We start from the raw sequence: 24,028 nt of genomic DNA on the forward strand, positions 1-24,028 counted from the left end.
AGTAGCCACAGAATGTTTAATGTCACTCAAAAGAAAAAGAAAATGGAAAAATGGGAGTGAGGAGTGGAAAGGCCTGCTTCGACTCCTTGTTTCTTATAGTATCCTGAGAGAGGGCATGGTTGGCTAGCAGGCAGAAACCTGAGAAAAACACTTCTGCTGTAAGGTGAGGATACACAGCAACATTTTATGGTAGGTCCCACTTAATTTCAAAGTACACCCCACAGGAAATTAGATGGCCCAACCTCTCCTGATAGGGGCTGAGTAGGAGAACGCTGAAACCTTCTATGGGGGTTCACAGCATACAAACCCTCCCTCCTCCCCACACAGAACCTGCTATAATGATGACCATTTTTGCTAGTGAAATAATTGCAGATTATATCCTTTTTTTCTTTTCTTTTTTACCCCATGGCAACTTATTGAGTTGATTGAAATCATATGCTTAGAGCCATGCAATTGCAATTATTCCCAACTTGCCCTGGTAGGATTTAGATATACGGTAAGTAAATCTAGGATCCTGAACCCAATGCTTAAATCCCTTGTGTTTGTTCTTGCCCCAGTTTTGGCAGATGAAATGAGTGCCTGTTCTAATCAAGGTGGTTGTTGTTGTTGTTGTTGTTGTTTTTTAAAAAAACCTTTCTTTCGCCCACCCATGACTCATACTCTGATTCTAGATACATTTGCTCAGCAGTAGGTCCTGCTTAACACAATGGAACTTAGGGGGGGGGGAGTGTGCAAACGACTTCTTTGTTAATCTTCTTTTCCTAAGGCTAAGCATACCTCTTTCCATTCCAGCTTTCCTTGCTTTTCTTCACAGTTGTTTTCTCAGTTCTTCCTAATGCCAATGTCCCTCTGGGACTGCAAACTTGGTTCCAATTCTGAGGCCTAGAGAATAAGAGAACAGGTGAATTGTCTGTCTGTTACTGATTGGACTAAAGTCTGTAGGTATAGGGTACAGCACAAGTATTTCAGTTCTACAGATAAGCATTTCTTGAAAATGTGCAGCTCTCTTGTGCCAGCAAAATGTATCTCGGATACTTTTGTACCTGCATGTAAGGGGGAAGAGAAATTTCCAGAGAGGAGCTCCAAGTGTTGTGTAAAGAAAAGGGAAAAGCTCCCATTAGTGGTAGACAATGATCATGCTATTGCCATTTACGCCTTAAGAGTCTTTCAGACTAGACTGCTGCAATGAGATTTATGGAGGGTTGCTTTTGAAGTCGGTCTGGGAAATGCAGATAGTATAAAACATCAGCACCCATCTCCTGACAGGTATGGTTAAGCTAGATAATAACCTATAACACCTGTTCTGAAAACTTTGTAATGGTTACAGGTTGTATCTGGGTCCACTTAAATATTATCATCTATCGGGAACCTCGTCTCTTCTGCAGTGTCTCCCGGAACTGCGATAGTGTGATAACATGCTCCCCTGAAAAACCCACTGGTGTTCTTCCTTAGCCTCTCCAAACTTTTGGAAGTTGGGTGTTTTCTTACTGTTGTTTTTGTAAGTGATTTTAGTTAGTGTTTTATTTCATTTTGTTTTATTTTTATATTTTGGATTTTTGGCAACCACCCTGAGCTCTGTTGTTCTTAAAATCTATAAATACTGGTAATAAACAGAAGGAAAAAACCTGGACAGCACATTCTGCCACTCTGTCTTTGGAACATGACTAAGGACTATCAGTTTGCATAATCTGCCTAAAACTCTGAAGCAGGGTGAGGAGCCCGTTCTTTTGCAGTTGGGAAGTCTACAATACTTTTGGATTTAACTGGTAAAACTTGGTTGTGGACAAACTGAGCCAGGTTGTCTCAAACTAGCAACACCATTTCTGGATCAATTTGTACATATTTTATAGGGCAGGCAGTGTTATTTTCACATCCATTTACAAAATATTGTTTGTGAGGAAGTGGGGAAGAGTAAGAGGATTTGGGGGCAGCCAAGTTGAGTATGAATGTGTGCGTAAGTGCATCTAATTCTGCATTGATTAGGCCTTAAATCTGGGTTTGAGAACTTCAATGCTCTATACTGTGGCAAAACCAGAAAAACTGGGAAAACCTAGCCAACTCCCAACTGATGCTCACAGAAAATTCCTATACTGATGGTTTAAAAAAGGATTAGACACAAATCTAGACTCAAGCACTAAAATTTGCCTTTGCTTCTAGCACCATCTGCTGTCTGTTCTGATTCCCAGCCTGTACAGTATATACTTCACAGATTCTTAACTGTTCCCCCATGTTTCAAGAGATTAATTGAAAAATATGCATAAAAATAGTTAAAATCAGTTTAACATAGGTAAACTATACAAAGCAGCACCCAAATTTATTACAGTAACTTCTAACTTCTGCATTGTGTGTCATGGTACTGGCATGCTGTTAGTACTAGAAGACAGAAGGTATGAGAGAATGGATGGAGAGAGAGGCCAGAAAAGACAAATGACCAACAGAGGTTAAAAAGGTCAGGATGCTATGCAAATTTACTACACTCTCTAAGTGGTGATCCTATCACAGTTGTATGTCTAAGTGGTGACAGGATCACTCATGAGTCCCCTTGCACAAATAAATGCAAAAGATGTGTTGGTAAACTCTAGGGAACTTTATTACGGTGCACTTTATGGAGGATTGCCATTCAGGGTTTTCCCCCCAGAAACTCCAGTTTGTACAGAATGCACCAGTTAGGCTACTAACTGGGACTAGTTACACTGAACTTACCTTGCCAGTTCTTAAACAGCTACACTGGTTGCTGCTCTGTTTATGGACACAATTCGGCTCTGTGCTGGTAAAGGTAAATGTAAAGGGACCCCTGACCATTAGGTCCAGTCGTGACTGACTCTGGGGTTGCGGCGCTCATCTTGCTTTATTGGCCGAGGGAGCCGGCATACAGCTTCTGGGTCATGTGGGCAGCAGGACTAAGCCGCTTCTGGCAAACCAGAGCAGCACACGGAAATGCCGTTTACCTTCCCGCCGGAGCGGTACCTATTGATCTACTTGCACTTTGATGTGCTTTTGAACTGCTAGGTTGGCAGGAGCAGGGACCAAGCGACGGGAGCTCACCCTGTCGCGGGGATTCGAACCGCCGACCTTCTGATCGGTACTTGCCTATAAAGCCCTAAGTGGCTTGAGATCTGGGTTCCTAAAAGGACTACAATATAATGTCTAATTTCAGGGCTGTGGGGGTGTGGGGGGGAGGACACCAGAGGCACCAAGGAAAACATCTGCAGGCATATGCGGCCCAGTGGGTGTCATGCTGGACAGAAATTCAGAGATAATTGCATATACTTCAGACCAGCACATAGGGCCCCATCCATGCTACAGGATAGAGGAGATACTGGTGGCACATAGGGCCCCATCCATGCTACAGGATAGAGGAGATACTAGTCGGTACTGAACATATCTGTGCCGAATCCCACTTGGGTCCTGAAGGGGTTAATATATACTCCACCAACACAAGCAACATTTCCATTAGACAACAGTCAACCAGCTACAAATCCACCTAACAGTTACCTCATCCAGCCCTCATTTTACCAGCTTCTCTCCAAGAATATCATGGGGGACTTACTGAAATCAAGATACACTATGTCTACAGCATTCCCCTAATCCACCAAGCCTGTAACTCTATCAAAAAAAGAAATGAGATTTGTTTGGCATGACTTGTTTTTGAGAAACCCATGCTGGGTCTTAGTAACCACAGCATCCTTTTGTAAATGCTCACACAGAGACAGGATGTTTAATTATCTGCAATGGATGAAGGTGTCATGGGGCCTGGCAGTGACAAACCAGGAACAAGACCTTGGGTCACAGTGGCTAGCTTGAAGACGTTGACCCAGTATATGGCAGCTGTGGAAAAGGCAAATTCTGTGCTAGGGGTTATTAGGAAAAGAATTGAAAGTAAAACTGCCATGTTATATAAATCTGTATCACAACTGCATTTGAAATACTGTGTATGATTCTCAACACCTCACCTCAAACAGGATATTGGAGGGTTGGAAAAGGTATAGAAATGGGCAACCAAAATGATGGAGAAACTTCCCTATGAGAAAAGGTTGCGGCATTTGGGATTTTTTCAGTTCAGAGAAAAAGCAAGTAAGAGGTGACACGATTGAAGTTTATAAAATTATATGTGGAAGGTGTTGGTTTTTTTGCCTTCTTTCATAACATTAGACCCTAGCAAAACTGAATGTCAGGACAGATATAATAAAGTACTAGCACTTCTTCACACAGTGCATAAACTACGGAACTCACTCCCACATGAGGACAGTGACGGAGGATTAGGAGGATAAAGCTATTAGTGGTTACTGGCCATAACAACTGTATTCTACGTCCAAGGTCTGAGGCAGTATCCTTCCGAATACTGGAAACCACGGTAGGGGAGAGTGCTCATGCGCTCAGGTCCCACTTGCGGGTTTCCCATGGCCATCTGGTTGTGAGAACAGGATGCTGGACTAGTTGGGCCACTAGCCTGACCCAGCAAGCCTCTCTTAGGTTTTTATGTGACTCGTCTCTGGCCCTGTGGAGACCCCTAAAATGGTCAAGGTGCAGTGGGACTTTCCCCATATCAAATCCTGCACACAGTGTATATGCAACATCTTTCCTTTTCACATTTATTTTTATTTTTTTGGGGGGTGGGGAGAATATAGGGCTGAATCTTAGTAGCCCAAGCGAAATCTCTCGTTTGCCCGCAGGCACAAACACTGCACCACAGCCCTGTTCCTTCCTCAGTCCTTCTCACAGCTCCCCTTCCCCCATGCTACGCGTTCACCAGCTGTGGGTTTACCTCAGGTTTTTTTTTTTAATTTTTGTTCAGTTCTTTAAAATTCAGTTTTTAAATCTACCCGCTTCTCTCTCTCAATCCCACCATATATTTCCTCAAGCTGCTTCCCCCTCACACTCCTAGCCCCCTTTATTTTTTTCGAGCGGGAAAAGGCTTGAAGCTTCTACTCCAACCGCCTTTTTGCTTATCACCGGGTGAACAAACCACTTTCCCGGCTTCTCATTGGGCAGGCGGCGACGCGTCCAATCGCGCGCCAGGTGCCCCTCGGTCCGCTGAATGGGGTAGGCGGAAAGGGGCAAAAAACAACGGAGAGGTTGGGATTGGACGCGCGGGCTGCCCAATGCGCAAACAAGCCGATCTGAGGGTTTGGAGGAGGAGGAGAAGGCGGTGGTGTGCCCTATATGAACATGGGATTGGCCCACCTCTCTAGAGACGGACGTCGGCAACCGCCAGTTAACGCGAGCAAGGGGGAGGGGAGGCGTGCTGGAATCACACTTTTGCCTCGGGCTCGCCCTCTATTGGTGGCCCTGAGCTCCATACCCTCGTGGTTAAATGTCTTGAGACCTGAGGGAGGAGAAGGTGGGCCTACGGGGGAGGAGAAAAGGGAGCGGAGGGAGGAAAGTCGGCGCCTTATTGGCCGCCCGGCTTCGGGTGCTGGCCAATCGCGCGGTGGAGGGAGAACCTCGGCGGGCCCCTTCTCTGCCACCCGGCCGTCCCCTCCCCTCCCCCCTCCCTGTCAGGCTTGGTAACGGCTGCCTTGGCTGTTCTCGCAGCGCCGTCAGAGCCAGTCTGGGCTGCAGGGTGAAGGGAGCTACCACGCCCCCTTGCGCGGTCATGGCGGGGGCAGCGCGACGCCCCTCTTTGGCCCCTGGTTTCCCTTGAAGAGGGGGCGGGTGTGTGTGGAGTGAGAGGCGCCCTTAAACCTGTGTAGGGAAGGGGATGGAGGTGAGGGGGTGGCCGAGCGGAGGGAGAGCAAGCGGCGGGGGTTGCTCTCTCTAGGGCGGGTAGGTTGAGGGGCGCGGGTCGCTGAGGGGGGAGAAGGGCCCAAGGGTGCCGCTGAGGGGGCGAGGAGTTGAGGCGCGGGGGGCGCTGTCGAAAGAGTAAGGGGTCTTGAAACGGGTGGGGCTCCCCCTCCCCAGAGAGTGGGAAAGCAGCTCTTCCGAGTTAGGTTTGAATAGGAAGGTGGAGGGGTGGTGGAAAGGGGTCGTCGGAAGGGGAGAGCGAGGAGAAACGGGTGTCGCGGGCTGAGGAGCCTGAGGAAGCAAGGCGGGAGTGCAGAGGAATTTGGGGAAGCGGACGACTCGACAAGTTCGGCGTGGCCCTGGGATACCAGAACCGGGACACCCGGTTGTGTGGAACCAACTGTTGGCCAAGCCGTGTGTTTTTTTATTTTTTTATTTTCACATCACACTTTCCCCCCCTCATCTGCCTGCCATTTCTCAGTTGTTCCTCGGCAGAGAAATGATTGCCTTCAGAACAGCGACACCTGTTTGGCTCTCAGTCGGCTTAGTTCCCGAAAAGCAGAATTTGAGAGAGTCAAAGGCACCTGTGTAGTTTCTCCCCTACTCATATATATATATATATATATATATGATTGCAGATCAGGGCTCGTTGATACTTATGAGAAATGGGGAGGGGTGTGTATGTAATAGACTGGTTCTCTCAAACTCAGCATAATAATGCAGTGTGTAGGCAATCCGAGGGGGGGGGGATGTTGGAATCTGTAAAACAAACAATTTAGATGTAGGTTAATTTGTCTTTCCACTTTTTTTGTCTCAGCCCAAAGTAGCATTCAGAGGCACCAGCCGCTATTTGAATAGTGCAGAGTCCAGTGGAAGACTGACGGATGTGTTCAATAACGTTATCATGACAGGTTGCAGCTCCTTCTATGATTGCTACAAATTGCAGGTTCAGTCAGTTTTTTATCAACTTGAGATAATTTTCTTTTAGAAATACATTAGAGAGTTTTCATAATAAAGCATTATGTAACATTACTAGCATTACACTATTAGCATGGTTCTATTTGATTTTACTGGCCTGATAATAAACACTGTATTTGAAATGCATTAGAGCTGCTTCTCATGTGATTTCTGTACTTGAGTAATAACAGGGTACTATAAATTAAAGTAAGTATCATGTTGGGGGGGCGGGATACGCTCTTTATATGTTACTCTAGTTCCGTGGTTTCCAAACTCCCACCCTCCAGGGCAACTTGAAAATTCCTGAGCTTATTTTTATGCCTGTTGTAGAAATTGCAGTACATTGTACTTGATTCTGTAGAATTTTTAATTTTTACCTTTATTGCTTCTTTTGGCTCTTATATATTGTATTTGATTCAAATTGTAGTCCAGTAAAATACAATATAAGAAATAAAAGAAGAAATAAAAATACAATTAAAAATCAGTATGGAGTGGCTATGTCATCTTCCACCTTCAGCCACAAATTCAGACACGCTGCAGACCACCTGAATGCAGCTTGCAGACCACAGTTTGGGAACCCCTGCTGTACTCATAATGCTCATTTCCTTATCATCTGTGTCGTATGATGATATCCAGGAGGGCAGCCGTCTATATTCAGTCTCTTGTCATATCCAGAAGAACTTGGAAAGAATGGGACTACATGAAATATTTCCCCTTCTAATGTGTTACATTTCAACACTCACTTCTAAGTACATAACTCATTCTAGCTGAACTTTAAGTTAAACATATTTGAAAACTTGGGTGAAAAAACATATGCCCATGTTTGAATGGCAGTTAACTCTATTAATGTGCAAGTTCTCCAAGGAGTTCCAGAGTGGTGTGTATGGGCTTTCAAGCTGTTCTGAAAGGTAAATAGTTCCTTTCCCCCCCAAACACTGCTTGGGCGTCTAGTAGAAGTATCCAATGTTTTCAGTGAATAGTGGACTTACTTACTTTTAAATTATCTTCACACCCCCAATTGCTGTATTAGTGTGGTGCCATGTCCTCTAGTTTGATGAGCTGATGTGCTGATTCAGCCCTGTAGATTGATGATCCAGGTTCAGAGGCAGTGTTTGACTGAATACCTGTTTCTGGGACAACAGTGTGGCAGGGCTGTTGCTTTCTTGCTCTGTTAACTAGATGGTCATTTAGTTTGAGCTAATTTGAGGGTACCTCTTACTTTCTTGTAGAGCTACAACTATATCAACTGTCCTAGTAGGCTACCTATTGTATGGAGTGCTAGACAAATACAAATTGTGATATAGAGAGGAAGGTTCATATTTCTCCATACCATGGATGGCTAGCAGTGTACAAACAAAAGGGCTTTCTCTGGCAGTACTCCATCTCTGAAACCCTTCTGAGGAAGACCAGGCATACTTTTTGCAAGGCTATGTTCAGGAAGAATTTGAAAACATTTTTATTTCTTAAGGTCATTGGAAGCGGATAGGCACTGTGGTTTCTATAACTAATCCTTAATTATTGAAAATTGTCTCAATGGGTTTTATGTTGTTAGCTGCCTTCAGTACTCTTCAGGAAGAATAGATGGGGAATAAATTTAATAAATAGCCCCATCTTTCAGTGAGAGAGTAGTACACAATATCTTAACTCCCTTCTGACTGCATCTGCAAATAAAATAATATATCCTTTAAAAATAAAATTTCTGAATAGCTAACTATCTTCCATTTGCTTCTCAGCTAACCATCCAGTTTTGATAGATAATTTACAGGCATCCTAACTTTTAATGGGATTTAAAAGAAAGGCTTAGCAAATTCAGTTTAACACTTGCATATTAAAAGGTACTACTTATCAGATTGTCCATAATGAATTTGTGCAACCATAGCTGCTTCAAACATTTTCGTATTCTCACTTAGCCATGAATTCTCTAGCTCAGGTGGGCAGAAGGTAGATTACTATCTTCTGAAAGATCTTGGAGTAATCTACTCCAAGTATAGTAGTTTGGCAAGTATATCTGATTCTCACTTGTTTAACAAATAAAGAAAGCTTGTGTGAGGGAAACGAGGGATTTTTAATGGAAAAGTAATGTAAACTTAGTTCTGATAGGGAAAAAAATGATTTAAAAGCCTGAAATAAAACCTGCTTTAGGTCTTATACAAGTCTTGTCTCTTTAGCTCCTTAGCAGTTGGTATAGGTTGTTAGACTTGATGCTAGAATATAGAACTAGAAAATATTTCAAATTCATTTTTCAAAACATTAAAGAGAATTGTAAAATATTTTGTTCATTAAAAGCACTGTATAAATGATAATATATGTGAATGAACGACACGCGGGTGGCGCTGTGGGTTAAAGCCTCAGCGCCTAGGGCTTGCCGATCGAAAGGTCGGCGGTTCGAATCCCTGCGGCAGGGTGCGCTCCCGTCGTTCGGTCCCAGCGCCTGCCAACCTAGCAGTTCGAAAGCACCTTCGGGTGCAAGTAGATAAATAGGGACCGCTTACCAGCGGGAAGGTAAACGGCGTTCCGTGTGCTGCGCTGGCTCGCCAGATGCAGCTTGTCACGCTGGCCACGTGACCCGGAAGTGTCTTCGGACAGCGCTGGCCCCCGGCCTCTTAAGTGAGATGGGCGCACAACCCCAGAGTCTGTCAAGACTGGCCCGTACGGGCAGGGGTACCTTTACCTTACCTTTATGTGAATGAACAGTCATGGAAACTGAACAAGCAATCATTTCACCAATTAAAATTCAATGTATAAGGCATAACTCAGTTTTCATTTTCAATTACTTTGATCAGGCATCACAGTGCACTTAAAAGCTTATATTTCCCATGGAGACAGAATGTGTTGTATACCACATGGGCTTAGGCATGCAGCGTTACACACATTACTCTATTGCTGGATGTTTTCCCTGGACATCACACTTTCGTGCATCCAGTATACAAAACTGTGGATTAGGATTACTTCATTGGGGTCATATGATGAACATATCACCTTGCCATACTTTATTCATTTACACAAGTAAAACTGATTGCACACTGGATTCTTTAGTAATAAATGAAATCCAAATAGAATTCCCCATAGTACAAAGTGTTGTATAATAAAATTTAGCCCAACAAGTATAAATTATCTTCCACTATGCAAAATCCTGCTGAATTGTGTTAAGTTTCAGCAACAAATTCCCTTTAACTGGCAGAAGTAATAACTTACTCCTACCTCAGAGATTAATTTGGAAACACATTTTATTTAGTGTTGTTTACTGGTTTTCTTAGAAACTAGAAAACAGAAGTATGTTAAATTTGGGAACATTATCTCTGGAACTGTGGGGGGAAATACTCTCGGGTTTTAAAGCAAAATGTAGCTATATTTGTGGTTAAAAGTCCCCGTGCCTGCACCCGTCAAAGTGGCTGAGTAATCGCTCTTTAGTGTGTCGCGATGTGGCTCCTTTGCAGTAGTCATGGGGATGACTAGTACTGTCTGGAATCAATTAGCTGAACTTGATGGCCTTTGGTCCTTTCCAATCAATTTATTCTCAATTTAGGAAATTAATTATGAAATTAATGCAGTAAAATAAATAATATTTTTAATATTAATTTTCTCTACTTGAATTTAAAATACAGAGTGAAGAGAATGTAGACTTACGGCAGACTTACAGTACTTCAATTTCTACAGCTTCTGAATGTGCAAACCACGCTGATTCTTCTCTTTTCTATGTCCCATGGTCTACATATGCAGATGATATTAAACAACCCCCTAGTTCTCAGATTAGTGTAAAGAACAGGTACATAATTTAACTGTTATATGACTAGGAAGAGAAAATTGTATGGTAAATAGTTTGCTTATTTTCATTGCATTAATTGCTAATTTCTACAGGACTGAAGGGTACAAATTGACAATACATGTCCCAAAAACATGATGTGTTTTTTGGAGAGAATTTGTGAATGGTGGGTTATTATTTTTCATGTTCAGAATCCATCTTGACTCTATATTTGGTGTCAGAATTGAGTTCTTTTCAGGTCAGGCTAGCAACTCAGAAGTTTTTGGTGTAGAATACAGCTATGCTCACTTTCTTTAATTTATATTGCTTTGATTTGTTCCATATATTGTAAAGGTGTCCGTCAGGCATCAGCCACTTCATTCTGTTCTTACCACCTATTTATAGCATATGAGAATGAGTGACCCCTGTGAAGTGGGTGGGTGTGGAAATCCTGAGCCAAATTTAGAACTCAAGAAGGGGTCATTATACCCTCTTCTATACCCCAACCACACTCCCCTTGCCCATGTTATTGGTAGGAGCAGCAGAGGCTATGGGGGAGTTGAAAAGAAATACTTATTTCCTTTTCTCACCCCCCTCAGTCTAACAGAGGCTGTAGTTATTTCTAGAGCTCCTGCAGTTGCATGAACTGCATCTTCCATAGTTCACTGCACCCCCATCACACTTGGTATAATCTGCTGCAACACATCAATGAGGGCAAAAGAAGAGGGGAGCAAGCGAGGGAAGAGAAAAATTATTTGTGCTTCTGTTGTTTTTCCACTGATGGGGGAAGGAAGAATGTGGGAAGGAAGGGTAATGTTCAGAGTGTGTAGCAGGGATGGCTTTAGGGTGTAGAGAGGAGTGGCAGATTTTTATTTGAGTGGGAGAGGAAGTTTGGAGTATGTAAAATAGATGTGAGGATCCTTTGGCCCTCTAGATATTGTTGAGCTACAACTCCTAGCAAGCATGGCCAATGGCAATGAATGATTAGAATTAGATGGCTGAAGTTTCTCGACATTTGCTATAAAACATACCTTTCCTTTTGGTGGCCGAACAAGACCCAAGACAGTGATTTCTGTACCTATTTGCAAACACATGATATCATCTTTCTTCAAGAAACTTGGGCAAAAGAGGGCACTATGGTTGAATTACAGGGTTTTACAAGTTATACCTTTTGAGGTGGGTTTTCCAGTGCCCTGAAATGTTCTTCTGAGCCTGGCTTGGGAGAAATTTGCCAGCACCACTAGAAGTGGGTTAGTGTACAGCATATGTCAGAGGATAGCGGTGTAATTTAGATGATCTTGAGATCCTGGGATAGGTCACTGAATCTATGGATCCCTTATTTGGAAACTTTCCCAGTGTTTCTTTCTTCCATGGAAATTTTCTATTTCATATATTTATTAGCAACAATGAATGGGAGCCAAATGCAAATACAGCATTGTGCAAATACTGTATTAGGCAAAGTTGGTAATTTCACATTTTTAGCTTTGTTTATTAAAGTAAAATAAACATGGCGAGTAAGATCAGTCTAGGGCATAAGAAAATTGATACAAATTACCTGAGTTCAACATCTTGTGTTAAACCACATCACTGTTTATCAGTTGATTTACTTACAACATAGTAACATCATTTTTCTTCCTTCTGTCCAAAATCTTACAAGAGCTTGTTTAGCTGGGCTGCCTCAACTTTGAGTGGGGAAGCTGGTTCACCAGGCTTTTACTTTTAGCTCACCATGCTCTTTTTGGCAAGCCATGCCTACCTGCTCCATACATGACATCAGGTGTGAGGCAGGTAAGGGCAGGGCTTCAAAGGAACAATTGGGAGCTTAAAATGAGTTGCCAGTTGTTCCTTTGCTACAGCAAGACATGTTTTTACTGCCCATTAGCTGATGGGTTGCAGAGGCAGCCTTGCTCCAAGAGGGGTAAGCAGTTCTAAACTGCTGAAAAACACAGGTGGGCGGGACCTCCAGTTTATCAGCAGTTTCAGTGGAAACCATTTCTCCATCCCTGTACTGCTTCTTCGACTTCTGACAACCAGAGGTTCAAGGAGTAGTGTGGGACTGTTTGAAAGCTCCTTTGCAAGCAGCCCCACTCTGCTGTTTGAACCTCCTGTTTTGAGAGGTTCATGTAGCAGCACGGAGCTATTTACAGACTTTGAAACAGTCCTGTACTGTGCTTTGAAGTCAAAGCTCAGTGTCACCTGATATCACGATGATGGGTGAGTGACAGGTGGGTGGACCTGCTCATCTGTCAGATTTGGCCCAGCAGGGGTAGGGAGATAAGGATCTGACCCACCAACCAGAAAAAGTTTCCCACACCTGTCCTTGGGGTTTGCCTGCAGCAGGGATGAACACATTGTATGTGGTTCAAGTCTGCATGCAGTCAAATATGCGCAGTCTGCATGCGAGGCGGACAAGTTAAATTATTGAATCATTGGTATATTCCACTCATCGACAGGTTTAACATGCTGTCATTCATAATAGTCTGCGGGAATTCTGAACTGCAGGCTCTCATAATATGTCGGTGTACAATGTACTATAAATAATCTGAACGAAAAAAGAACTTGTTGGGCTTCAAGTCAACATGATGGTTGTGAAGTGGGTCTTTGACAGTTTGGGAAGCAGCACAGTCAAGAGGTTAAAGGGATTTTGATTCTCTTCCCCCTTTTATAGATGGTGAAATGTTTCAGTGGTCTACATTCAGCCTTTACATTCCATGCTAGCTCTCAAACAATCTGTTAATGTGTGAGATCTTTGTGGAACACAGGCAGTTCTAAAAGCTGCAGTTCCAGGATATTGTTGATTTTTTTGGTGGCAAATGTTATAGCTAGAAATAATAGAAATGTAAATATGAATATAGGCAGACATTCTTAGCAAATACTTAACCTACTTTTCTCACCCCACTTAGGATTCAAACAGAAAGAAATGACTATGGCAGTGAAACAGACTTATATGGACTTGTGTCTAACATCTTGGAAGAACAAGATAAATCTCAGCCATATTTTGCTGACGGGTTGGTAACATATTCAACATAGGATAGTAATTTCCTACACATCTACTCACTTTTTCCAACTGCTCTTGTTCCACTGAGAATATTCTGCATCTGCCATCAGTGGAAGCTTGTAATTTCTGCTGCCATTATCAAGAAGGCAGTAATGCATATTAACCTGAATCTTGCATTTTTTATTAGTGTATTTGTGGTTTGGGCAAGTACTTTAAACAGCTTATTACACATCATTCATATTCATATATAAAGATGTGCATTAAATAAGTGGTATGCCAACTACATGCAGACCTCAAGTATCGGTTTTGACACCCCCCCCCCAAAAAAAAAGTTTAGTGTGATCCAGCTTGATACATGTCTCTGGCTTTCACAGTCTTCATTTGTAATTATACCAATAGCTCTGACAACACACTGGCCATGGGACATACCAAAAGTAAAAACAAAGATTAGTATAATAGGTTAAAATCTATGTAAGGAATTGTGCAACTGTTTATGTTTCGTTCTTGTAGGGCGTGCGCCTCCAACTTAAAATCAGTATGGCCTGTGAGCACAACCCGATTTACAGACCACCCTGACCTGCTGTCGGAAGCAAAGAGGCCAGTAGATGGAGCCATCCCTCAACAGACTTTTTATGGTGGAGAAACTTTGCCCGTGTCTGACAAACAGTATATGCATGCTGGTCCTGTAGCATTGCAACAGAAAGTGGATGACCTTTACCATGGGCTCACTAACATCGACATTGATGAGCAATGGCTGTACCCTTCCAGGAATGATCATGTCAGCTGTTATAATATTCAGAACAATGAGAATGCAAAGACACCACAGTTTCAAGACTATTCATATGTGAAAACATGTTTTGCCCCACAAACCAGTCTTTTAGAAGCAATAAAAGAATCAGGAGCAGATACTTATGCTTATGGAAGGGATAAGGTAGGTCCTAAAGGACATGATGCACAGGTGCACCAAAAGAGAGCTGAGATGCTTCTTTCACAATTTAGTAGATATGGTGAAAGTGCAGATTATTGTAGATACCTGGATTATTCTCATCCAAATAAAACAAAGCATAATAAAAATGCAAATTATAGTGTTCAAGAGAGTAAAAAATTACCAAGTGGAACACCCGAGTTACCAGCTTTAGATACTGATAATTATAGCAAACTTTTTCAAAATAAGCCAGCTGTCCAGAAGAAAATGGAAGATGTCTCTTCAGAACAGCAGAATTTTACATTTCAAAAGACTACCGGACTCATGTCAGAAAAGCAGTTTGTGAATGAAAATTCATTTACCCCTGACTTTGGTTTAAAATCAGATTTTGCCCTCAAATCTCACACAGCTGTTTCGGGGAGTGGTGATTTTGCAAATGCTACAGAAAATTCAGAATATTTCAAATCACTGAATATCTTATCAACAAACCCAGTAACTTCTTCATCAGGCACAAATCTAAGGCCAACATGGATCAACATACAGACTAAAAACAGTTCCTCCATCCCTATTCGGAATCAAAGCACCTTGATAAAGTTGAATAATCATTTAACTGCTGGTTCGAAAGGTTCCAATCATTCTTATGATTTTTCTCAGTTGCCATCAAGCAATGCAACTTTAAGCAATAATTTGTTGCTCCAGAAATATTGCCAAGAAAACCCCACAGTATTTTCTGGTTTTGATTTCAATGATAGCAACGCTGGAGACAGAGTTCAGTCTGCCAGTCATACAGAAGGACTGGGTAAGGTAACAGAAGAAAGTCTTTTTGAGTCCATGATTGACAAAAAAATCAAACCAAATGGTTTTTGTGATAACTATACGCAGCAATATGGGATCATTGAAAATGTGAACAAGCACAATTTTCAAGTTAAATCACAGAATGGACATTATGATGCCGAGGACGGACAAAAACATCTAGATGGACTGTCACAGAATACTTACCAAGATTTACTGGAGTCTCAAGGTCACTTCAGTAGTCACAGGCAAGGAAGTGGAGACAATATTGTCAGTAACCGTGTGAACCGCACTCAGGCTTCTTGCTTTTCAAACAATTTCATGATGGGTGACTTGAGGCACAGTCCAAGTGTTCCACAGCTTAATTCAAACAGATTTCCTTTGAAATCTACCCATCCTTTTGGGCATTCTGTCATTCCCCTGATGGATTCCTATGATTTGTTCTCCTATGATGATTTAAGCCACTTGTACCCTTATTTTAATGATATGATGTACGGAGACAATTCTTTCACAGGCTTCATGCCAACATTTGGATTTCAAAGACCAATGAAAACTAGGAGTGGGTCAGCCAGTGAACTTCATATTAGGTTGGAAGAATGTTATGAACAATGGAGAGCTTTGGAGAAAGAACGGAAAAAGGTAAGAAGAAACATGCATATCAGAAGGGAGTACAAAACAGGGAGTAGATACAGCAGTGAACAGAATCTTTGAAACTAATAAGTATATTGAGTAGTTTCAAATATTCTGTTTACTACTGTATCTAAGAAACAGAGAGATTAGGCTAAGCTTATAGGAACAGCTTGATTATCAATGCCTAGGACCAGAGACAAGGAACAGGTTTGGGCTGCTCAGTCTTCAGTCCTGATCAATTGGAAATTGCTGGCACAGTTGTTTAAACCAGTACTACTTTAGAGAGGTCAGGGTCTTGTTAAACTGTTCGGTAATCTGATCCTGGTTAAAACAGCCTCAAGCTTGTCAGAAAACATAAATGTAGTGCAGGTCCAAGAACTGATAGTTTTGATTGCTGCAAAATCTTTTTGTGGACCACTTGAATGGAATTTGCAGGCAAGAGGCAATTTAGTTTCTAGCCTCTAAAGCCCAATCGAAAAAAATACTTCTGACAGTTTTCCTAACATTCCACAATTCTATTCTAGCAGCCTCCTTTGAGCTCATATTCCTGCATTTTTTGCAACATAGTAGCATTTTAGAATGTCACTTGTGCTTGCTGGAGCTAAATCCTTTACTTAGCTGTATGATGCAGCTTTGATTGCGTGTTAAAAGACCTACCGTATTGGCCCCGATAGAAGCCTCCCCGGAATATAAACTGCTCCCTTAAAATTCTGCAGGCACTCACATCACACCCGTTCTGTTTTACTGTATGTCTGTTTCAGCAGTGATATTGTAAAAGCCAATTTTTGTAAGGCCGCAAATTTAAGCCGCACATTAAATTTCCACGGTCGGAATTCGTAAAAAAACAGGCTTATACTCAGGCCAATCCGGTATATACATAATGCATATTCTAAATTGTTGTGATACGTTTTTAGTTCTAACACTGTTCCAATATAATTGGTGTTTGGAAGTTAAAATAATGGACATTAAAATATGCCCATTTTACTTTTTGAAGGCTCTGAATGTAATTTATGGTCTGTTAAAATTAGTAGGGAAACCTTCACACTGACCATTGTAGATCTAAATTGTACCCTTTCTACAGAATGCTGCATAATTCTTATTCTCTGCAGGCAGCATGGCAACAATTAGTTATTTTGCAATACTTTGGGTAACAATATTTATGTTTTGTTTTCAGTTTGCTACCTCAGCTGCAGGTGGGTTTTGCTTCTTGAGATCTTGAATTATTCTAGTCCAGCTCAACACCCTTTGTCAAATTAGAAATAGGATGCTGAGTTTTGTAAATATGTGCTATAGGTTACTACACTATTTTTTATTTTCATGAGTTTGGGTTTAGCTTCACAACTGAGATGCCACTAATGGCTGTGTTTCAAGTAGATATCCACATCATTTGTATCGCAAAAGAAGAATAAATCAAGTTTCCTATAATATACTCCCCATAATTTACCGTCTTTAACATGACAGATTAATTGTATCTTTTCCAGACTGAATCAGCTCTTGCCAAGAATTACCCTGGGAAGAAAGTGTCTAGTACTAACAACACTCCAATTCCAAGACTGACATCAAATCCATCCAGAGTTGATCGCTTAATTGTGGATCAGTTACGAGAACAAGCCAGAGTGAGTTATTTAATGTCAAAATACCAAATTTTGACTAGTTTGGACCCTTCACGCCCAAGACCTTATCAGCCTCTTCTGCTCCCCATAAGTATGCCTCTAATTCTGTCTCTCCTGAACATCGGAACAAAACATATATGGTTTTTGGAGGGTATCCGCATATGGGTTCTTCCTCCCAATTGTTCCAGTTGGGAGGACAATGCAAAATAGCTTTGTGTACTCCATTCTGTGTGAGGCAGAGCCAGTCCTAATTCCAGTTCTATCTGTCTACAATTTACAAAACCTTGGCAGAGGCGACAGATTAAAAAAAGGAGACATTTTGTCTGCTTCTTGGCTTCAGACTCCTACTAGACTGGTCTTCACAGCATAGGAAACCCCAGCAGTGCCTTTCCTGATCCTCGAGCCCTTTGGGAAGCAGAAAGGTTAGAAAGGCAACGCACTCCAAAGTCGGACCACTTCATCCATTCCTGAAAATTGGAACAAATCACACACAAAATGAAATGAAAACACAGGGCCAAACTACATGTGTGCAATGGAAGCTCAATGGCTTCTTCTTTGCTTTGCTCCAAAAGCTGCTTGAGAAATGGCAAGGAGGAGGCACTTAAACCTGTCTCCATCTCAAATTACCTCTCTAAGTGAAATATGACAACCTTAATGGGGCTGAAGTTCCAGGCAAGTTGGGAGAAGTGATGTAGTAGATTAGAGGGCATCAGAGATGTCCTGTTTCAGTTTTGTAAAGCAAAGATTGGATTAGTACCCAGTGCACATGAACTCACATCTTACAGCAGGCTGCACACAAGAATACCTGCACATTCAACTGTAGAAAAGGTATTTGGCTGTAGGGAGTGGAGAAAGGGAGCTGGAAAAAACAGAAAAGTTCAAAAAGTTGGGGAAATGATTATGTAGTTTGGTTCATAGTCTTCTGACCTACTTTGGATTACTAGATTAGCAACGTAGCGCTTATCTTCTGAAAAGTCATAGGAAATCTGGTCATTTTTTCACCATGCATTTCTTTTGAGGTCCTCATCCAAAATGGGTTATCACAACTTTTCCATTGCTTTCCTGGCCAAACCTCCTGGCACTGTCCTTTCTGAAGCTGTCAGTGTAGTTCTTAATCTGTTTTCTGTATGTTCCCCCAGCCAACCTGGTAAACCTCCTATAGCCTAGTCTCCTTCCCTTGCCCCCAATCAAATCCATATGTTCCTTCATTGAATTAAACCAGATATATTTCTTTGCCTTAGAACTGCATGACTTTGCTGGCATGAAAATGTGGTTCTCTCATGTAAAAAAACCCAATAATATAACAGAATTCATTGGGAGCTGGGATTTTTTCCTTCCTTGGTGAATTTAGTTTTGATTGATATATACATACAGGCAACTCAAAAGTTCAACAGAGGACAAGGATGTAACAATTCAGAAGTGTGCCTTGAATTTATGCTATTTGAATTTTAGTGCTTGCTGTACTTTGGGGGAGAACTTGGTTGTGCCTTGCTGGATTCAAGAGGGTAATTAGCAGTGAAGGCTGATACATTAGAGCACACCCATCAGTCTTGGTTTCTCCAAGCCTACCTGCCTTCTCATTTACAACCAGTTCCAGAGGGTGGCTGTGGCCGTCTGCTTCCCCCTTAGCTTCAGTTTTCCCTTTCTGGAACTTAGCAGAGGAGGATGGGAACAGAATTAGTTGGTGCCACCTCCATTTGGTGTTGTGCCCCTTTTAAAGCAGAGGTTGCATGGCCATCAGTCAGGGGTGCTTAGTTGCAATTCCTGCTGCATTGCAGGGGGTTGGACTAGATGACCTTTGGTAACACCTTCCAACTCTACATTTCTATGATTCCCACCCTACAAGTCCCAGTGACCATCTACCACCACTGGTGATAAAGTTTGTAGCTTAAGAAACATGGTTTTATATTTATGCATTGTGCCTTGATAAACTGACAATTAAAAAAAAATCAGTAAAGCAATGCATTGTAATTTCCTAGAACTAACCTTTAACTAAACCACTGGTGTACAGCTGAATTAAATTTCAGTATTACATTATGGCTTTGGTTCTAAATACCCATTAGAATTGTCTAAGACTACAGTATGTTGTTAAAGTGAATTAGGAATCAGCCTTTTCAGTGCCAGGATAGCATTACTTAATAACCCTATATAGGTTTATGTTAAGATTATTTTGAAATCAACAGGGTTCAAAACTTTAGCTTCTCATTTGCATCAGATGACCTTGAAACACTTAGATTAAAAACCCCATCTTGCTATATGACTTGGGGATCTGCTCTTTGAGAAACACAAGACCAAAAGCTAGTTACATGGTTCTGATTTAAATGAGATGTTTGTAGCTGTGGATTTATAGACAGACATCAACAGACCTTATAAGAACTGCTTTATAGGAAGGAAGAGAACTATGAAAGAATTTAAATTGCTGTTCTTTAATATTTGCAGGTTGTGACTCTGCTGGGAAAAATGGAACGCCTGCGAAGTTCTCCTCTTCATGCTAACATCTCTACTGCTCTTGACAAGCATCTGGAAGCAATTCACATTGTGCAGTCCCGTAGAAAGGATGAAATTGTCAATGCTTCACATCGGCAAAGACAAGGAGCTCCCAGATGTCAAGATGATAGAGGTGCACTTTTCTTTTAATATTTGTTCTCCCAGTTTCTCTGCCTGGAGCCATTTTAGGGCTTTTGTCCCAAATAAGAGAGGCATGTTTAATATTTGTTTGAAATTTACACACCTAGGAAAGGGTAAGCACATTGTGTACTAAATAACAATTTCCAAAGTAGTATTAGATTCAGTAGGATTTCACCAAGGCTGCTTTGGAGTACAGTGGTACCTCGGGTTAAGTACTTAATTCATTCTGAAGGTCTGTACTTAACTGTTCTTAACCTGAAGCACCACTTTAGCTAATGGGGCCTCCTGCTGCTGCCGCGCCGCTGGAGCACAATTTCTGTTCTCATCCTGAAGCAAAGTTCTTAACCTGAAGCACTATTTCTGGGTTAGCGGAGTCTGTAACCTGAAGCGTATGTAACCCGAGGTACCACTGTAAATGATTTGAGCACTACAATCCAAGAATTGCTGTGCAAGCAAATTCTTTTGACTATGGTGTATTGACTGCTAAATCAGCTTACTGCCATATACTGCAAATCTCCCCTGGCACTTTTGGGTTTTCATTACAGTGCTAAACATTGGTACAAGGTTCAGAGTTGAGATGCCAGATTACTTGATGCAATGAATCCAGAATGTCTTCTGGAATTAAGGAGTGGTATTCCATCATGTACGTTGGTTCTTCTTTTGTGCTGTTCTTTTTTACCCAGGGGTCAGCAACCTTTTTCAGCCATGGGCCAGTCCACCGTCCCTCAGACCATGTGGTGGGCCGGACTATATTTTGAGGGGGTAAATGAACGAATTCCTATGCCCCACAAATAACCCAGAGATGCATTTTAAATAAAAGGACACATTCTACTCATGTAAAAACATGCTGATTCCCAGACCGTCTGCAGGCCGAATTGAGATAGCAATTGGGCCGCATCCGGCCCACGGGCCTTAGGTTGCCTACCCCTGTTTTTACCTGCCATCTGAAACAGTGGTAATGGGAACACTCTGAATTATGTTAGTGGAATGCAGGAAAAAAAACCCCACCACTCTCTTAAGGAGAATTAGGAGACCCAAACTCCTTTAAGGAGCAAGAACTTGTACTCACAGATGTCTTCTGCACTCACTACTTACAAGGGACTTCATGGAGAATTTAGTCTCTAGGCCCTGCCAATAGTAGGATTTCCCAGCCTTTCATCATCCCTAAGAGATGTTTATCCTTTATAAGACAACTATCAGTTATTGTTTACATGACTTGTAGGGAAAGCTGCTTCATTCACATTATGCTTGACTGATTAGCTCAGAAATCTTTATCTCCTTGAATATCTCTTGCAAACGGATTATTGAAATAATGGGAGGTATGCAAAAACGCAAATGTGAGTTTAGCTGTTCCTTTTTGCTTCACTGAGTCTTTGAAGAAGTTCCTTGTGGATTGCGTCCTTTAGGGGGAGAATATGTATTTGGCATTCATAATTTGCATACCTTGCATTTCTACCACTGTTCAAACTGACAGGAATTATTCTTGTACAACAGCTAGTGAAAGCAGCAAAACATTAATGCAGTTTTCTGTGCTAAAGTACACAATTTTGAACACTTCAAAAGAGTAGCAACATCAACTATTGTTTCCCTCCCATCTCAGATGTTTTTGCTCTTGCGCTGGCCATTAAAGAGATGTGCACAGCAACACGCAAAGCTCGCACTACGCTGTGGTGTGCTCTTCAGATGACCTTGCCAAAAACAACCCCGGCAACTGGAACAGCGGAGGTGGAAAAAGCCTTACATGAGCTAGTCCTACCTGAAGATAAGACCTATGAACAGATGAATAGTGGCAACCCTGCGATCCAGAGGGGAGAAACAAAAAAACATTGAGGAAAAAATAGAGATAATAGATATGGATGTATTATAGCACTGTACTAAATATTGTAAATGAACTTTTAAAGCTTTCCTTCCAAATTAAAAGTAAAGAGATATGTGAACTGAAGTTTGCTTATCCTAAACCCAGCAGCTACCTGCTGAGTAGCTGTTAACGCAAGCCAAGAAGCCTTTGATGTTATCAGAATCAATATATTGACTGGGCAGATCTAACGTTATGTTAAATAAATCAGAAAGTTTTAAACTGCCAAAGTAGAACTTAAATCCATTCTACAGTGCAGGCATATGCAATGATCATTCTGCCTGTGTGATACAGTTCTTTTAGATTTCGTTAGTAATTCTGTTTTCAAATAATGAATTTGAATTACTGTCACATGTTACTGTGTGCAGTCTAGTAACAGATAAGTTTTGATTGTGATAGAAAAAGAATTGTTCTCTTTAGACAATGAGTACCTGGAAACAGGAAGGAAACAAAGCTAAACATACCCAGTATGAATGTTAAATGAAAATATTTAAAAATACTTATTTATGAATTTGAAATCTTAAGAATCTAAAAGAAATTGACCAGATTTTCTTAAATTAGTGATATTATATAAAGCCATTATCTAACCATGCATGTTAGGGAACATTAAAAAAACTTGCAAAAATCATTTGTACCTATTTTAAATAATATCAATATTATCTGTTAAAAGTATTTAAATGTGATCAAAATTACATTTATATAATTGAGCCTTTAGCAGTTGCACTGCAGCTGAAATAATGAATATTTTAACACCCTTGGTTTACTATTTTTAAAGAGGGTATCAAGAAGTTTTGAAGTGCACTTTCTTTGACGTTAACTCTTTAGCCAGTTCGGTTTGAGATTGTTTGGTGTATATTTTGTTTTCTTAGTTTGCTTCTGCATACTTTAGCACTGTTGAATGCTTGGTTTTTTTCCTTAATATCTGATCTTTTTATTGTATGTGAGTAATTTATTCAATTAGCATGTTATTATGTGGCTCAGGAGATCTTGGGTTTTAACAATCTAGCATGAAGATAAATACATAATGTCTGGATAAAATTTACTTATCTACCCTTGGTTAGGTACACAGATATTTTAAACATCTGTGTTCTTCCAACTTTTAGAAATCCCGGTATGCTAAAAAGTGTAATCAAACTACAAATTGCCTTTAGATGATGTAAGGGACTGATTGAGATTGCAGGAGAAACTGTAGGGGACCATTTTGATCATTGATATGACTTTCCATGCTGCCCACATAAACTTCATAAGGCAGCAAACTCATACCACCATACCATAGTAGCCACAAAGATGGGTTGAGTTTTGACATTGATACGTTACATGTTATGAAAATAAATATTGTACTATCTTTACTCTCGCCTAATAAACTGGCTTTTTGTTGAAAAGAACGCTACCGTTTCTACGTTTGTACTCCTATCTTTGGAAGTAATTCAGGCTCTTGCTATCAAGAGTTTTATGTCAACCCAGGGATATTCATAGCCGATCATGTCCCTCTTTGTTTTATCATTATTTCCAAGACTGACCGTGAGTCACCACAATTATAGAATGCCTTCCCTTTTAAACAACTTGACAAAAGTCTGATCTGAACAACTTTTAGAAACCATGCAAGCCATTTCTTGTGAAGATGTAGGTGCTGAGGTTAAACAGGCATTCTGGAAGACTGATGGCTACAATTGTCGATCTGTACCTAAATTATAGACAGCTGCATACTAGAACAGAAGGCAATACTCTCCACTTCATTTTTTGAAGTAAAATTTACAAGCTTCCAGAAGTCTGAAAGTCACATTAGAAAGAACTTCAAGTCTGTAAGGCAGAATGCCCTCTGTAAGTATCACCCATGAGATGCCTAGGCAGGCTTTTATGGGCTACACCTACAAAGATATGCGAATGCCATCTATTAGTTGTCATTCAGATATTAAGTGCCTTCTCTACTGTATATGGGATGCGGGTGGCGCTGTGGGTTAAACCACAGAGCTTAGGACTTGCCGATCAGAAAGTCGGCGGTTCGAATCCCCGTGATGGGGTGAGCGCCCATTGCTCGGTCCCTGCTCCTGCCAACCTAGCAGTTCGAAAACACGTCAAAGTGCAAGTAGATAAATACCGTATTTTTCCCTCTATAACACGCAGATTCTTTCTCCTAAAAAGGAAGGGGAAATGTCTGTGCGTG

The 24,028-nt window shown here is 41.3% G+C and overlaps 1 protein-coding gene and 1 long non-coding RNA gene across 11 annotated transcripts in view; one reads left to right on the forward strand and one right to left on the reverse strand.

The window, feature by feature from the left end:
- Window positions 1-1,222, reverse strand: part of LOC114583656 (uncharacterized) — a 64,697-nt gene extending 63,475 nt beyond the window's left edge. The window contains exon 1 of the long non-coding RNA XR_003703562.2: window positions 778-1,222. This is a non-coding gene — a long non-coding RNA (uncharacterized LOC114583656). The remainder of the gene's footprint in view (window positions 1-777) is intronic.
- Window positions 55-23,249, forward strand: MEIOC (meiosis specific with coiled-coil domain). 10 transcript variants are annotated; one of them, XM_028704961.2, is made up of 8 exons: window positions 55-163; window positions 6,542-6,670; window positions 10,287-10,447; window positions 13,327-13,431; window positions 13,932-15,777; window positions 17,250-17,384; window positions 19,821-20,001; window positions 21,610-23,249. In XM_028704961.2, the coding sequence occupies exons 2-8, from the start codon at window positions 6,629-6,631 to the stop codon at window positions 21,837-21,839; spliced, it is 2,700 nt and encodes an 899-aa protein (XP_028560794.2). In that variant the 5' UTR covers window positions 55-163; window positions 6,542-6,628; the 3' UTR covers window positions 21,840-23,249. The 10 variants fall into 10 exon arrangements, with proteins under 10 accessions (XP_028560794.2, XP_028560793.2, XP_028560792.2 ...); XM_028704960.2 differs by lacking the exon at window positions 55-163 and adding an exon at window positions 4,891-5,043; XM_028704959.2 differs by lacking the exon at window positions 55-163 and adding an exon at window positions 5,088-5,341.
- Window positions 23,250-24,028: the final 779 nt, after the last annotated feature.

This window comes from Podarcis muralis, chromosome 13 (assembly GCF_964188315.1).
Source record: "Podarcis muralis chromosome 13, rPodMur119.hap1.1, whole genome shotgun sequence".
NCBI classification, from domain to species: domain Eukaryota; kingdom Metazoa; phylum Chordata; class Lepidosauria; order Squamata; family Lacertidae; genus Podarcis; species Podarcis muralis.